Raw genomic sequence first — 18,640 nt, 5'->3', positions numbered from 1 at the left:
ATAATTAATGCAATTACAGTACTTTAAAAAAAAACACTTCAAAATTTAAATGAGTCTACCATAACTCACCAGTTTTCCTTGTGTGTACTTGTATTCAGTGTCCCTCTTTGCAGATCCATCCCGTGTCTCAAAGTCTATGGTGACAATGCTCGTAATCGTATCTTCGAAAAGCTCATCATGCACTTCCAAGTTTCCATTTTGCTTCAAACAAAAGTAAAAAAACAAAAACAATGGATATTTTTGGATCAAATGCACATTTTTTCATATCAGTTTATACAGGTCTTAATCACATTTTTTGAAAAGTTTGAAAAAAAAAATTATGTAGAATTTATTTTGCAATGGTGGCAAAAAACAGTTGGCTTTGGCACTAAAATTAGTCCCATCTAATCTCATTTTGATCAAAATAAAAAAAAAAAATGTATACAGACAGGCAGAGAGGTGCCAGAACATTAGATTATATTTAAACGCCTTGAATGCAGACGCTATTAAACAAAATATCTATTTCGCAATCATCAGGCTGGCTATTTTACAATAGTATCTCCCACAGTCTGTTCAACAACATAAATTATTACTTTTTTGCACATCATTAAATATGTCAGGCCAACTGTAATAACGGAAATGATCAAATTATTTGTTGATAATAGACAAGTATCACCATGGTGATGCCAGTCCACGTGGTGGTTAGCAATGGATACTACTGCCCTCTGTAGGTGAGTTAGGATATGTGATTTGGAATGAATACAAGCTGTTGATAAGGTTTTTAAAAAGAGAGGTACCACATGATGGGAATAATCTGCATATGATTTATCACTGAATGTAACTAGTATATAAAAATGAATTACTCTGTTGTTCAGGAGACAATGCGAATAACGAATCAACTGGCGTTCAATATTTCATTTCAGTAAAGCTGTTTTAGTTTTTTTAAAAAGCAATTTTGACCGACAGATCATTTATCATGTTCTACTTTAGCTGTTCTATACCTTAATTTGGAGAAATTTAGATGAGCATGTTGTTTCATTTGTTCAATTGAGTCCAAATGGAAAGAAGTTTTATTTGATAACAGACGATGACCTAACTTTCAACATACATGTACATCTCTCAGTCAATTGCTACTTCCGAGTATTATTATTCGAATCAGTGGCCAGCCAACTCAAGGGTTCAATGGTTCAAGATACATCCATGTCAATTAATTGATCTTCAATTCAGATGTGTATCAGTCGTCCGTGGCAACAAACATAAATCACACAGTAAATCCCTATCAAAGCTGGATGATTATACTAGGGTATCAGGTGTTCATATACGAAACGACCAACGAAAAATGATTAATCGAAAATACGCCATAAAATACTTCATAAAAAACGAGTATAAATTTTAAGACAATCTATAGCCGCCTGTATAATGGGTGTATAATAGGTACATTGTTATAAGCATGTGTGTGAATAAGTTGCCGATATTTTAATAAAAATACAATTTGAATTTTAAATTTGCCAAAGGTGAGTGGCTCAAGCAAAAAATGCTTCTGTGTAGCATCTAATTAAGATTTTTAATATTTAGTTTTTCAAGCAAAAGAAAACAAGCATTTATAGAAATATACTTTGCTAATATGGTGAACATAACAACCTACAGATTACAGTAACGAGAATACACTAAAAACATCATCATCATCAAAAAGCAGCAGGCGGCATAGGTGCATAACCACTGAATCAGAAATGAACAGGTGGCCATGCAAGTGACCAGTGGATTAAAGTATCTGTCCACCGATGATAAGGTGTACATGAAAACGTATTAGATTAAGAATTAATACCTACCACATCAGAAACTCGCAGCTTTGATTTTGACCTGGGGGAATCAACAAAAGAGAGAGAGCTATTAATAATGCAAAGCCTGAAAACCAATCGAATCAGGTAGCGATTATAACGATCTTGAATATCAATCAATAACAAAAATCAAAGAAAAAAGAAATCAAACATGTTAGTATTACTTGATCAGTGATTTTTTATTGATTTTATGTCTTTTTTTTTTACTGTCGTTTAATATTCTGAGCCGGATGCGAACATCATCATTGTGCTGATAAGCTGTACAACATTCCAGGCCTCACTGATTATATTATCAAACATGACAGACTTAATAAATTTTCACAAAGAATTACAAGATTAAATTTAGTTCTAGACATTAAAATTATAATTTTAATTGGACATGGTGGGGGCAGTGTTACGGGGGGGGGGGGGTAATCACAATTGGACTGACAATTAAAAATCTTATTAATATTCATTCATATTTGTCTTATTAGTTGCATTGCATTAGAGACAACAAAATTCTTGTATCTTTTCAAAAATTTTGTCACAAAATCATACTCAAGTCTAAAGATTGACTTTGATAATTGTGAGAAATTTAGTTTCTTTATGCACTGGTGATGTTACTATAGCAACTGAATCCATCTGCCTGATACTTTGTGTGTGATGTTACATAGCAACAATAAACACGAGTTGCAATGGAGCTGCCTTTGCATGATTAGTGAATATTTAAAACATGTTAGTTCTTGAATTTCTCTAGAGTTTTGAGTTTTTAAGCCACAGTACAATGAATGAGAGAACATGATACAAGGGTTTTTTTTTTTCAAGGTTATCTGTACTGTATAATCCATGATGCTGAGCTGTTTCAAAGACTGCGTCAGTGATATACGATATTCTGCCTCATTGATATATGTAACACCCCCCTGCCCCCCTCCCCAAGTCAAACGTTGGGTTCTGGCTTTTCTGGTTGCTATAGTTACAATGAAAATGATACACTTCTGGTCACCATGAATACTGTATTTGCTCATATGTGAATGCCAGAGGTGTGTCTATGGTCAAAATAAGTCATATTTAATAATTAATATACAATAAATGAAATTTTGGGTTAAGAGGGATTCTATTGGAGCTGCAATTGAAATAAAAGAAATACTGTAAGCAGTTAGGTTTCAAAGTTTACAAATTGTTCATAAAACCAAAAAAATTTGCATAAAATAAAACAATAAAATATCTTGGTTTTCAAGAGAACAGCCAAAGATATGTATTAAAATTAAACTTAGTTTAACCAGCATGTTCTCAGTAAACTAGCAACTTTTTTTAGTCCCCCAAAATGTTATCTTGTTTTTGACCTCACAGAGAACTACCCCAAAAATGCTGTTGCTATGCTGACAAACATGGAGTATTGGTTTAAGAAATGTATGACATATTGCGGGCAAAGTAGATAATCAATCACTTTTGTACATGTATATCCAGATATTGCAAAACCCAAAATTATCAAGCCAATACTAACCATATTTTAATTGTGACGGCCATTCAGGCAGAATTATGGTAGCCATTTTGAATTGTAGTAACCATTTTGAATTATAATAGCCATTTTGAATTGGGGTTGCCATTTAGAATTTTGGGGTCCATTTTGTATTGTGGTAGCCATTTAGAATTATAGTAGCCATTTTGAATTGTGGTTGCCATTTAGAATTTTGGGGTCCATTTTGTATTGTGGTAGCCATTTAGAATTATAGTAGCCATTTTGAATTGGGGTTGCCATTTAGAATTTTGGGGGCCATTTTGTATTGTGGTAGCCATTTAGAATTATAGTATCCATTTTGAATTGTGGTTGCCATTTAGAATTTGGGGGGCCATTTTGTATTGTGGTAGCCATTTTGAATTATAGTAGCCATTTTGAATTAAAAACTGGTTATTAAAAATATATACATCTGTGGTTTATAATTCTTTACTAGTACCAATAGCTTTTGTTTGAATAGCTAGTCAAATGGAATAAACTTTACAAAATTTCTGAAATCCTTGTTTTATAGCTGCATCAGACTATTCTTAATAAGATAAATGGCAAACAATCTTCCCATGAATGTGTATGAGTTCATTAGTTCCATCAAATTCATAACAGACAAGCCAAAAATATTGTCATCTTTGGCATGTAACTACAGAGGCAGCTTCAGCACTTACAACAGTATTGTTTTCCTGTGATCAAGTGAAATTGTAAGCTTTATTATTTATTACAAAGCTAATGTAGGACTGGTGTCAAGAGTTATCATGTAATATCATCAACATGTAGCTGTGAATGGATGAACTAATCATTGCACATCTGATACAACCCGAATGTTTAGAATTACGAGTCTGACGTTGCTAACTTTTGATCTCATTATTTGATAACATATTTGGTTAGTCAATAAACTGTTGAATTTTCAATGTTGCTGATTTTTAGAGTTGATATTTGCTGTCGTTCACAAAGATTAAATTTGACGCCACAAGTTTTTTCTGTCCAAATTTTAATGTTATATTCTGCATATTTTTATTAATTTCTTTATAACGTATATAGGTCTTGATCATTTCTGTGAAAATGCTAAAAAAAATTATGCTGATTTTAATAGTTCATGAGGTCATGGTAAAAAATTTACTACATAGGAAATTTGTCACACGTAAAATTATATATATTGAGCAAAAATCAAATACAAATATTTTAATTAAAAACCATAACACCATTAAAGATTATCTCAGAATTAATTTGGAGAAGTGATGTACTTTAATTTTCAAAATTATTTGAAGCAACGCAAAAATAGATGCTTGACTGAAACTAAGTCTGTATACAAACTAAGTCTGTCGTTACATGTTTAAGAACTCTCGATAAATTGCTATGGAAACGTGAATAATACCCTTAATAATTTACATACACCAATCTAAGTGTGGGACTTCAGGCATACACAGGATAAAAAACAGTGCATGTATTGAGCTACAGATTTGTTAACTTGTGTACATGCATCCAGGACAAATAAAAAAAAACATATCGCATTTTTAAATGAAGCAGCTGCATACAATGTAATCTCTGAATATTTTTATTACAGGCAGAATAATTTTTAAAAACACTTAGTTGAGCACTGAAGTCAACTTTTATTACCAATCCCAAATTAAAAACTCACATAATTTTTTCATAATTTTGATCAAGACTTAATGCGGCCAATAGGAAATTATGTTCATTTGGTTCAAAATTATCAAAAATATAGAAAAATGTATAAAAACTGGCAGAAATTATGGCGATAAAATGGTTAAAGGAAAGAACTGTATTGTAAAGTTACATCGCCCTCCCCTTTCTCTTTCCTTGTCATCAACCTCTCAACTAACAATATAGTACTCATACACACATTATTATTATACCTATCCAATCCATTTCAACACAACTCATCCATTAAAATTATTCATTCAGGCCATAGACTCAGCAACCATGTACTCCAATTTCCATTATAACATCTTCAACTTGACTCCAATTAAACCTAAATCCATTTGTAATTGTTTCCCCTACAGTCATCAAGCCGGTAATAATGGCTGCCGATAGCAGATTCAGTCATTTGTATAAGGCACCATACTGGTGATCAATTATATTTGAAAAAAAAAAAAAAAAAGACTGCAGTGTCGTTGTGACAAAAAAATTTTTTTGGATCAATACGAAACAAATAATCAGTTCATGAATAAAAAGATCGCATTCACATCATAGTGAAACAGTCTCATGGAAAGCAATTTCCTTTTCACAGATAGCATACTGATTTCAGATCGTTGATTTCTTGCCTTGGGCGACAATTATCTGCCGACAGACAAGTTTTCTTATATCACTTAATATTCTGCATGTGCTCATAGTTTTAATGTGACTGAATCAGAATTTGAGCGACTGTACTGGAGTACCGGTATGTAGGGATTTATTTTTTATTTCATACAATTCCAGAAAAATGTCCAAGTCTAATTTAATTTTAACAGTTTAAGTTTTGCAATTAAAAATGAAGAATGATTTTTTTTTTAAATAAACTTTAGATGCCGAAATTAACTTTAATAGTCACCTTTCCGAAAATAAACTTATCTAATTTTTCCAAATTTTTTCAAATGTGTGAGCAAGACTTGTAGGAGGTGAAAAATTATCTCCAATTGGTTCCAAATCAACAAAGATATAACATAAAAATACACATGAGCAAAAATGGTGAAAACATTGAACTAAAATCATGGCAGGAAAAATCTGTGTAAATCTGCTTTTAAAAATATACAAATTATAATTACAAAATAATTACATTGAAATCTGACTGAATTAAAATGACACAGTAAGATGTAATAATTCTCATAAAAATAACAGGTACTATAAGTACAAACTAATCTGTTGCACAAACGACAAAATAATTGAACCGAGCATGCATCATTTTTCATCTTTAGTGTAACGCAGGATGCCGTGGCAATGAAATGATTTTTAAATTTTTCCCATGAATCAGCTCAAATGAGTACATGCCACACATTCATTTCAGCAAATCAGTACAGCATCAATTAGGATTTGTTCTCCTCAATAGTCTGATGACAGCATTTTTTTTTAGATTTCACATGCAAATATACTGACATTGTAATTTATGGAGTTCCATCAGCTTTTTAAAATTTGATGTTGCTTTGTGCAAGTGCTAATGACCTAGTAGACAGTATTATATAATTTACGAGTGCTTCCTTGTATAGCATTTGAGGATGTTTTCACAGCCTTTTTTTCGCTGGTTCATATTCTGTAATTCTTGTTTATACATTACTATTATTTTCAAAACACATTAATGAAATTACAGAATAATTATTGTTTGATGAAGTTGAGGTGAAAGAAAATGTGTTCACTGCCAGCTTTCAAAAAGTATTTGTTTTTATTTGAGCTTTCAGAAAATAAATGGTTTTACTGTGTGCTTTCAGAAAAATGTGAGCTTACTGTGAGCTTTCAGAAAACATACGAGTTCACTGTGAGCTGTCGGAAAATATGTGGGTTAATTGTGAGCTTTCAGAAAGTATATGGGTTTAGTGTTCAAAAATACTTCTTGAGCTTGGACAAAGAACATTTAAATCTGGATTTACTGTGAGCTTTCAGAAAATATTTCTTTTAACTTATTTTGGGGGCATTCTGTAATTGAATAATTATACTTCTTTTTGGGGACTTTTTGAAGATCATAGTTGAGATATTTTTATTGAAATTTTAAATGATTTGTTCAACACATACATCTCATTATATTCATCTATGCTGCAGTCCTTCCTGCATCAATATCTAATCTGAGTAGTGACAGTCCCCATTTATGTAGCCCTCATTGCCTAACTCCTCTGATCCCTGCAGCTAATCTCCTGTAGTTGGCACCCCGCTGCATCTAACTTTTCATTTAGTTGCAGATTTTTAGATTTACCATCGCAGTTTCATTTATTAATTAATTTCCTAGTGTAATACCAACTGGTGGGTTTCACATTTCTTGGGGTTCGAACCACAAAGCCACCCAAGTAGGTTATTTTAATCCTGTTCACTGATTGTTGTGGGTCTTGTCCACGGAGTGCCCCCCCTGCTTTGCCAAGGAATAAATAATACAAAACGTTACATTTTGTGTTTGTGTCACATGACATAAGAAAATACTGAAAACCACTTTCATTTTCATGAATTTTGCAAACAATTTTTTTGCATTTAATATTTCTCTGGTGTCCTACGACATGAAGTGGCAGCGACTTCACAAATTCTATAGAATCCCAAAAAACACAAACATTTCTAGAAACATTTTACAGTAGACTTTTATAGTAGAAAATCCCACTGTTACTCATAACAAAAAAATACACAATACTAAAGATAAGAGTTCTTAGTATCCATCATATTCTATTAACTGCACTGATCACATGGTCGGAATTACCTCTTCAGCTAAATTGAAAATTAATTAAATTTGTCAATATTATGTCGTTCACACCAATCTTCTTTTGTTCATAAGGAAACAAATGTAAACAATATTTCACATGGAATCAAGCATAAAATATTTAGTAATAATTTCTTTTATATCTATGTCTCTCAGAGGAACAGGTAAAGTTGATATAGTCTACAGGGTACTGACCCTTTTTTTACTTCAAGTCACCTGTCTGTTGTATCCATAGTAGCTTTTGTTAAGTTTACTATCAATAATGTTACAGGGGTATTAAAAACACTGGCTCAGAAAGATAATTTGATCACCTTATCTGCATCTTGAAAAAGGCTCTGTGGCACCACCAAATATTAATGAGGGCGCTCTGCTTAAAATGACACCAAAATGAGGCTCTGTGGCATCACCCCATATTAATGAGGGCGTTCTACTTAAAATCACACCAAAATGAGGCTCTGTGGCATCACCCCATATTAATGAAGGCATTCTACTTAAAATCACACCAAAATGAGGCTCTGTGGCATCACCCCATATTAATGAGGGCGTTCTACTTAAAATCACACCAAAATGAGGCTCTGTGGCATCACCCCATATTAATGAGGGCGTTCTACTTAAAATCACACCAAAATGAGGCTCTGTGGCATCACCCCATATTAATGAGGGCGTTCTACTTAAAATCACACCAAAATGAGGCTCTGTGGCATCACCCCATATTAATGAAGGCATTCTACTTAAAATCACACCAAAATGAGGCTCTGTGGCATCACCCCATATTAATGAGGGCGTTCTACTTAAAATCACACCAAAATGAGGCTCTGTGGCATCACCCCATATTAATGAGGGCGTTCTACTTAAAATCACACCAAAATGAGGCTCTGTGGCATCACCCCATATTAATGAGGGCGTTCTACTTAAAATCACACCAAAATGAGGCTTAATGGGGTATTACCTCCATATTAATAAAGAGCACCTTGCTTATATGATGCCAAAATGAGGCTCGGCGGTTATGGTTATGGTTATGGTTATGGTTATGGTTATGGTTATGGTTATGGTTATGGTTATGATTATGTCACAGCATACATGATTCTCTATTCCTTTTATCTGTATGTATGTATTTATATGTAAAGAACATTCAAATGGATGTTGCACAGCAACTTAATAAGTATTTGCAAATATAAAGGCGTGGACTCATACGAGTCAACAGTCTGATATTTGCATACAAAAACAAAAATTATTACTATTTTCATACTAGGTAGTAATTTTGATTGGATTGGATGATGTGTTCATCATCACCAATGGGTCATTCCATTTGAAGAATACATTGTATATGAAAAACTTACGGTTTTTTTCTGTGAAAGAGTACGTCAATGTCCAACGTGCCTGCACTTTCCAGTACGGAATAACTTGGAGATGCAAATGTGAATTTCCCGCATAAATCTATTAAAAAAGAAGCACAAAGAAAAATTCTGACATTTATATAATAATATACTGCATAAACCTAATATAATTTGCCAGAAAAAAAAAATTATTTGGGATGATTTTAGATGAGTGTTTCTATGGCAACAATATTAAATTCATAGGTTGCCTTCATGCTGTTATGAAGACAAAATCTGGTGCAATCATAACACCTCTGCATAGGCTGCCCTCTAGTGGTGTGAATGAAACTCTATATTTGGACATGTGCATTTCATTTTGCTTATCACTCTACTGTGTAGTTTTTAATATAATCAGTAATGTGGCATTCAAGAAGGGATAAGATTAGAATCCAATAAAAAAAAAACTAGATCGTATTAATGGAAGGAGGATCAACAATTTTGTGAATTTATATAAATTGAAGAAACTCCCTTATTATAAATATCATAATTACTTTGATATGTAGAACAGACATCGTGTTTTTGTTCAGATTAAACTTAAAGTCAGTCTTGGTCAGGCTTAAACCATTATTATATTGGGGGGGAAGATTAATTAAAAGTAAAAAAGTGAAAAATTTACAAAAATCAGAAAAAAATCAACAAATTTTGTATTTTATAACCATATTCTGTTTTCTCTATAACAAGTAAAAAACCATAATTAAATAATACTGAAATCTTTCCAACATCAAAATTGCAATAAAAATGGGTTATATTATTTATATTATATTTTATAATGCATATCAAAATAGAGATTTACAATTCTGGAAGTCATATGGGAGAGGAGGGAAGGAGAGATTCAGTCTGCCTCCCTCTCCCTCCCTCCCTCCCTCCCTCCCTCCCTCCACCTTCCTTCCTCCTCCCTTCTCTCTCAATCTCTACCATATGAGAGCAAGATTCTTAAAACTGATAAGAATAAATCAACTAGTGAGCAGAAACATTTTTCAAAGCCTTTTTTATATTATACTGTACTTCCTCCATCTTTGGCCCCATCTTTTTTCTGTGTTCACTGACTGTAATAAGTATAACAATGATTTAATTATGGTTTCAGTATTTTAATAGCTATATGCAGTGTCAAAAGTACGGTAACTTCTAACAATATTATATAAACAAAGGTGCTAGCTTCTTATCATAAAAACATAATGGCAGTCCTATAATTGGTTTTATAATAATTTAATAATACACTTATTGAAATGAGAAGGTTTTTTTATTCTTACCCTCACTAGGAGGCGGTTCTTCAGCGTGATTGCTTTGCATGCTACGAACTTTATCGACCACCGCAGCCATCCTAAGGGGTCCCGTCTTCTGTGAAAGCGGTGGCAGCGTGACGACCTTCTTCTTGCCACCCAACATGGATCTGACTGCAGCATGTCGGAATCTTCATAGTGTAACAAAACAAATTGCAGTTATTAAAATCAATTTAATTATTCAAAATTAGCATCACATTAAATATCAGCGCAAATTTTCAAAATTAACACATTTCATTGTTTGTAATGCAAACTTCAACGTTGTCATCAAGAAATTGATTACGGATATAAACAACACGTGAATGCAGGTGATGCACACATATTTTTAAGAGAAGAAGAAAAATATGAGAATGAGGTGAAAACTTGGTTTGCAGAGCAATAAAATAAAATTGCGCATATTTACGGAGGGTGTGGTCAAACATGACAGTTACCAAAATTTAGCACAAATTGTGTCCACAATAAAGTGCACAATCAGAGGAATAGTCTTTCAATCAGTGTTTGCTCACCAATGCGGAACTAAGTTGTTGTCAACTGTTAGTTTTGGAAGCCCGGGATATAACATGCAAATTTGAAACAATTTTTCATAAATATGCAAATCCCACAGAATTTTGAACAAGATTGTACCTTTTTTTTTTGTATGTTTTTACACCCTAACAAAATAAAAAACTTAAAAAATGATTTATATTGTTAGGATAAAACACTGAAACAAAGTATTTTTATTATATTTTCCCTTTTTTTGACCTCACCATCTTTATAACAAGCAGGCATAAGAATTTCATACAGAGTAAGTACACACACATACACAAACAAACAAACAAACAAAACAGAGCCAGTCTTTTTTTGTTGTTGTCAATGTTAGGAATGAGAATTAGATGGAAAGATTACATAGGAACATAATAGTGATGCTTGCTGACAAAATGCAAACACTGTGGTGTGAGTAAAAATTCTGGTGCCTTAAATTGACACTTACCGAGCCAAACTGACATTGCTAGACCACAAACAAACATTTGAGGATTAAAAATTGAATGATTTGTTTATTATATAATAACTAAATTTTGAACATATCTGTCAATCACATTTCCATTCTTCACCTCATCATTTTGATTCACAAACTCGCATACATAATGAGCCTCACAACATTTGACCTATAAATGATGTGCAGCAATTATTTTGGTTTAATACTTGCCGATAAATCAACAACATTTTTCAACAACATTTCATACTACAATTTCCCTTTTTTAAAAATATCTAGCTAATTAATTAATTAAACTAATAAGAAATTGATCTTTTCAATTTGATTGATATCCAGTACTGAATGTTGATATTTTAAAATTGTACATTTACACATACTGTAGCTATGATGTTTATTCTGCTGAGTTGACATGGTAAAAAATTGTTGTTATTGTCAAAAATTTTTTTTAATAATTTTTTTGCTAGGCAACTGTTCTGAACATTGAATGTCACCGTTGTCTCCCCCAACTTTTTTTAGCGAATACCAAATGCTGATATATATTCCATTTTGCTATAAAGACCATATACTGTGGAATACTTTATTTTCGCTGGAATTAATTTTCGCTGGAATGGCTTTTTGTGTGTTTTGTATGGAATTTATTTTCACTGATTTTTGTGAAATGTGAAATATAGGCAAAAAAGTATATTCGCCGGATTTTATTTTCACGGAATCATCCCTTCAGCAAAAATAGCGAAAATATATTCCGAGCGAAAATAAAGTATTCTACAGTATTCTAGTTTGTTCCTACATGACATGGTTTTGTGACCATCTTTCTATCATATGGCATTATGGCAAGATAATGCACTTTCCTGGCATCAAGTAGGCCCAGTCGAACACTAGCATCTGCGGGCCTTAACCAAGGTTTACCCAATACCACATGTGGATTTAGCCTTCCCATTGAGTCTGTGGCACAATCGGCAGGGTAGCGGTTGACTTTTTTTTAATGTTCAACCCAATTTAGGATTTGATCCTGGGTCTACCAAACCAGAGTTTGATCAACAATTATTAACCTCTATGCTATGAACAGTATGGTCCAAAAGTTGGTACAATATGCATGATGAACGTTATAAACAAAACAAAGAACACAATAAGGCCAAAAAAAGAAAAAAAATTGTTTGTTGCCCTCAGCGACCGACCGAAAAATATGAAATATCGGGTCGTGTTTTTTTTTTCTCATATACCTCAGCTATTTACGATACCCTTAGTTTTCACGAGTTTAAAAAAAAAAAAAAAAAAATCCGTCCGACCGACCCAATTTTCAATTTTCCGACTTGAGAGCAACATAAGTTGTTTTTTTTCACCTAATTATGAACGGGCTGTGTATAATGCATCCTACTTTTGTTAAATGTTTGAAGGGTTTTAATACAAAAGTCACGGTTCATATCCAAAATGCCTCACTAAAATTGACACTGCTATCGGGATTATATTCCCTTTGAAATTTTTCAAAAATTTGAACCCCAAAAAACAAGCGCCCGTTAAATTTTTGAAAGTTTGTGCTCATCATATTAAAGCAGAGGGATTGTCGCGAGCGTGTCCTTGAAACTTGAGTTACAAGTGTAATAATAGTAATATGGCCAAAAATAAAAACAAATAACGGTTGTCTTTGATGTGATTATGAAACACACTGATATGTATGATGTATGTGCCAAATACGAATGAAAATGGTACATAAATTGTGAAAATATAGTAGTAAGGCCAAAAAGTCAGATGGCTGTCAATCCGCCATCCTTGACCAGATTATGAAACAAATTGTCATGGACATGCATCCTAACATGTATAAAGTACATGTATGTGCCAAATTTGAATAGAAATTGACAGAGCATGTCCAAGATACCGCATACAAAAAAACAAAACAAGATGCCTGGCAGTCGACCACCTTTGATCCAATTGCCAAATAAATTGTCATGGACATGTATCCTAACATGTATAATCTATGTACCAAGTTTAAATGACAAAGCATGTCCAAAATACAACATTTTCAAAAAACAAGATGGCTGCCAATCGGCCATTTTGAATCGAATCGCTAAACCACTGCATGTGCATATGTCCCACATAAAGTACTAGGCACATGCAAAGAATGAACGGAATCGGTCCAAGGGATTCTGAGATATGATTCCGGACGGACACACCGACGCACAGACGCACGGACGGACGGACGGAGACCGAATTATAAGTCCCCGTTTTTGGACTTCGTCCGAACGGGGACTAATTAAAGCAGTTTCTCACATTGTTTCAACTAAAACATTATTACTTTTATAAAATACTTCATTACAAATTGACAAGCTTTTTAATACTTTTATTAGTGAAATTTGATGGAAAAAATTTTTTTTTTAATGTCTAAGGGATCTCATAGATTTTGATAAAAAGCTATTAATGTCAAAATATGTTACTCAGCTCAAAATTAATGAAATAGTCGAGAAAGTTACCTGCATTTAAATAATGAGTTCAGCTGTTTAGAGCAGAAACGGGGTAAAATAGTTCATATATGACAGCTTAGGTACGTGGTAAATAGTATATTCATTTCAGTAATGAAAAACATGGACATGTTTCACTTGAATGCTTAAGTCATTTTTCATCAGTCTTATGGTATTTCTAAATAGTAGCAAGCAATTATAATTATTTAATTTTTCAAAGAATGTCATCCTCATTCAATGCAGCAGTTATAACAGAATCATACTTTCAATATTTGTTTATTTATACTGAACATTTTCTTTAATAATTTCCCTTAGTATTCATGAGTTTATGAGTGATTCTTTTTTAGCACAATATTTTTCCCACCAAAATTTTAATGCAACAGTTTTCAAATTTGTATTTATTTTCCTATAAAATTTTTAATTTTTGCTTAAAAGAACATAATTTTCCATTGGCTGGAGGTCTTGATTGACATTTTGAAAAAAAAAATCGAAAACATTATGCAAGCATATTTTGAAAAATTCATAATCCGCATTATCATTGACCATATTTCATTAAAAGAAAAGAAATTTTACTGAATTAGAAATTAGAATACAGAGAGGTTATTAAATTCAAAATTTGAAAAATAATTTGATAAATAATAGCATCAATGAATGTTCTTCACTTTTACATTGCAAATAATATCTCGTCTGCGTAGACCATATTTATGTAACCATTAATTTCAGCGTAACCCGCACCCTTACCACGACACTCAATCGGTCAACAAATTAAAGACATGTCAGTCTATTACTGTTAGCTTTATATGAGAAACCCTTCATGAATACTTCACAGAATGGACAAATTGATTAGACAGCTAAGTGGTATGGTGAATTAATATTTACATAGTTAGGGGGTTGTCGATTACTGAGTAAGCGGTTATAAGATTAATCAGCAGCAGAATGTCTTGTAGCAAATCTAATGTCACACTTGCATTTGTGATATGACCAAGGACTGTCATTATATTGACCATTTTACTAATCTTTTAATTCCCTTAGACATTTGTCTGAAATGAATCATAGAATCGGTTTTCAAATTATTTTTAGAAAACAAGGTCACATTCGTGTCATGAAGGAAAAAAAATCAAAATATATATAATAAAAACATAGTCAAGCTATAAAAACAGACTTTCTTTTTAAAAAAAATGTAATTGTTAAAGACAATAAAGAACAAGCCAAATCATGACATGACATGTTACAGTTCCCACATTGTACAATAAAACTGAAATGAGTCAGCCATTTTGAATCAGAATTTGAAACAAATGCATAATATTTGAGATGATGAAAGTTTAAAGATTGATTAAAATTATTCAAGTATGTCAGAGATTTGGTTCTGGAACAGCATTTATCAATACAAAATAGCCATCAGTCAGCCATTTTGAATCTGATTTGAAAAACAAAATGATGTTCATTAAGGTCCCATAGACATAGCAGAATTTCTTGATTTTGATGCATTTGTAACATTTCAACGGCTGCTATTCGGCCATTCTGAATTTGAATTGTCAAAAGAATGCATTTGCATACAAAATGTACATGTATGTGTGGTATGATGTATACTGTATGCGTAAAGTTTGAATATGATTAGTCAAAAGATATAGCCACCAGTCGGCCATTTTGAATCCAATCTGAAAAAACAAAAAGACACGCGTCAAAGTGGTATTATGTTTAATGTATGTAGCAGCTGTGAATGAAATCTGCCCATACACAAGATAAATGTTTGGTTTTTACTAATTTTAATCACAAAAATGGCTACCATTTTGCTATGTGAAATTGGACCATAAAATAAATGGACGTGCATATGTATCCCAAGATGCATCATTTATTTATGAAGTTTCAATTTACTTGGTCTATAGGTATGTCAATTCCCTCGTTTCGGACTGTCAAAATGAATAATATTTTAGACCAAGAAGTAGATAAACTAGCAGCCTGTCGGCTGAGATAGCTCCGCTGTTATCAATGCACATTTCAATTAAAGAACTGCAGATATCATCAGAAAATGAACAATATGTATAGTATTAAAGCAATCAGACTTGCTGTTTTCAAAAAAAATTTTAAAATGTTACTTTTATCAAAAATATTCATTAAAATTAGATAATTGAAGAACAAAATCATCACGAAATGAACAAATCTGAGAGAGGTCAACCTGTAGTACCTATGTAGTATATATAATATTAAAGCAATTGGACTTGCGGTTTTTAACAAGAAGTTGAAAATATCACTTTTTACCAAAAATTACAAAAATATTCACCAAAATTAGAGAATTAAAGATATCATCACGAAATGAACAAAACTGAGAGAGGACCACATGTAGTACCTAGATATGTAATATCAAAGCAATTGGACCTGCGGTTTTTAACAAGTAGTCGAAAATATCACTTTTTACCAAAAATGAAAAAAATATTCATGAAAATTAGAGAATTAAAGATATCATCATGAAATGAACAAATCTGAGAGAGGTCCACATGTAGTACCTAGATATGTAATATCAAAGCAATTGGACTTTCGGTTTTTAACAAGAAGTCGAAAATATCACTTTTTACCAAAAATGACAAAAATATTCATCAAAATTAGAAAATTAAAGATATTATCACAAAATGGACAAATCTGAGAGAGGTCCACCCAAAGTACCTACATACCAAGTATCAAAGCATTTGGGCTAGCGGTTTTCAAGAAGAAGTTGAAAACAGCATTTTCGACCAAAAATGACAAAAATATTCGCTATAAATAAGACAATTGAACATATTGGGAATATATTGTTGTTGTGTATGATTCACAATATGTATATGTTCAATGTACCTGTACAATGTAGCACAAGCAAACATCCAGAATGACAGGGACGGAGAAAAAATGGTGGGTTATACTGCCACAGTGGAAGTTTAGAGATATATTCACTGATTTTTTGACCACCATTTTCACAAATCTTTCATGAAAAATGCCAATTTTTTAACCAAAAGGTACCCTCAATATTGATGGTTTTGGGTCCATTTTTGAACTAGGGAGAATCAAGTTCTTTCAAAAAATTTCACAATTATAATACAATAATGGCAAGATGACCACTTGAGGGCAGCAGAAACTTAGGATTAAAACTTTCAAAATGTAGAAACAAGATCTGAGGTCAAATAATTGCTAGAGAGTTGATGACAAAAGTACATGTTAACTGACCCCTACATGTAGAATGGTATAAATAGATAGTCTGTATATATGGTTAACCATAGACCTTAGAAAGAGGTCTTAACAGCGCTATGCTATTGTTAAAATCACTAAGTACAATATGACACCCATACGCAGGTCATTCCACTATTCAATTACAACATTGTGTTGTGCGTTAACAAAAACCCTTCAAAAAGAATGGTCTTATTTTCTTCTCAAGACACTGGAAATAACTTCTATTGAATACAGTTTGCAAGTTTTGAATCTGGAGCAGAATCCAAATTTCCTAAATTGCAGTCAGTATAATTACCACGGTAACAACAAGGTTGTCTGGGGCAGAAAATTTGTGAATTCTCTTTAATTAAGACAAGTTTACAGTCATGCAAGTTTAATTTTTTTGGGCACATTTCTTCTTTTATAGTTACCAACTTATTGTCAATCTGTGGTAAAATATGCATTTGTTATTGTATTTTAGTGTCTTAAATATTGCACCAATCAGCATGCCTCACCTATAGTTGGTAGGAACCAATCAAAAGACATGTACCATAAATTTGTTTGAAAAAAACTTTGCATCATGACAGGCTCTGTATATCCACAGTCCCTCTATCCTCTATCGATAGAGGGACTGTGGTATATCATATCAAAATAATTCAAAACAAAGCAAAGTAAAAAGTAAACACAAAACAAATATTTTAAAAGAGCTGGATAATAGTGTGAAGCAGTGTCCACATTACAGATCATTGTTTGTTTGTTGGGTTTGAGTGATTGTTATTTACTCTACTGATCACTTGACTATAAGCAGCAACACAAACATATCATACTAACAACAAATACGGTACCCTGCAACAGACATAACAACATGAATCTTGGCCCCTTGATCTATCTACAAAATCCAACTTTCATTTTCCACTTTTTTACAGGCCAGTTGGCAAGACTAAATTTTGACTAAAATTGGAAATTAAGTCATAAAACTGCTGTTTTTCTGCTAAAGACATCAAACCAACTGTTGTTACATCATCACCGTCTTTAACCGTTTGAATGCCAAAATAAATTTTTATTCCATCTACAAAATAAATCTGCATCATCAAAATTATGAAAAACATTATAGAAAATACATGAAAATGTAAAATTTTGGGGATAACATTTTGGCGAAAAAAATGATGGCGTTCAAAGGGTTAAAGAAAAATGTAAAATGTGCAAAGACGAATGAGTGAAATTTATACTTTCATATACGGACACAATTTCTGACTATAAAATTTTGGTTATTTACCTGTTTCTGTGTGATATTGTGTCCGATGTCAAGAAAGATGATACAATAGTGTTATTAGTGCACTGCAACAATTAGAATCGTGCAAAAAAAAAAGATTTTTTTTCCTAGGAAAAAAGCGGTTATTAATGCAGGTTATAAATTATAGCTGCTGCTAATGTTGCCATAGAGATTGTGATGGTGAAAATACGAGTAGTAAAAATAACTATAAAAATAATTTTTGCTTTGATGTAAGAGTTGTTCTCATTGGCTGAATGGCACCAGGAGCAGCTATACTAGCCAATCATATTATACCTTATATCCCACACAACTTATTGACACCACAAAAAGCTCTGCATAATTAATTTATTAATAGAAAATTCAACTTCATATCAATCAATTCAAGCTATGTTTGACATGCAATCTCAACTTTTTTGAA

At 32.4% G+C, this 18,640-nt stretch overlaps 1 protein-coding gene across 1 annotated transcript in view; it reads right to left on the bottom strand.

The window, feature by feature from the left end:
- The window catches only part of LOC102804469 (sodium/calcium exchanger 3-like), a 96,464-nt gene that overhangs the window by 9,390 nt on the left and 68,434 nt on the right, over positions 1-18,640 (bottom strand). The window contains exons 6-9 of the mRNA XM_078007580.2: positions 10,317-10,477; positions 9,031-9,127; positions 1,809-1,839; positions 70-201 (exon numbers count right to left, since the gene is read on the bottom strand). Coding sequence (XP_077863706.1) covers positions 70-201; positions 1,809-1,839; positions 9,031-9,127; positions 10,317-10,477 — 421 coding nt within the window. The remainder of the gene's footprint in view (positions 1-69; positions 202-1,808; positions 1,840-9,030; positions 9,128-10,316; positions 10,478-18,640) is intronic.

This window comes from Saccoglossus kowalevskii, chromosome 13, assembly GCF_978046115.1.
Source record: "Saccoglossus kowalevskii chromosome 13, keSacKowa6.1, whole genome shotgun sequence".
Classification (NCBI taxonomy): domain Eukaryota; kingdom Metazoa; phylum Hemichordata; class Enteropneusta; family Harrimaniidae; genus Saccoglossus; species Saccoglossus kowalevskii.
Note: the sequence above shows the minus strand (reverse complement) of the source record. Positions and strands in the feature narration are given on the sequence as shown.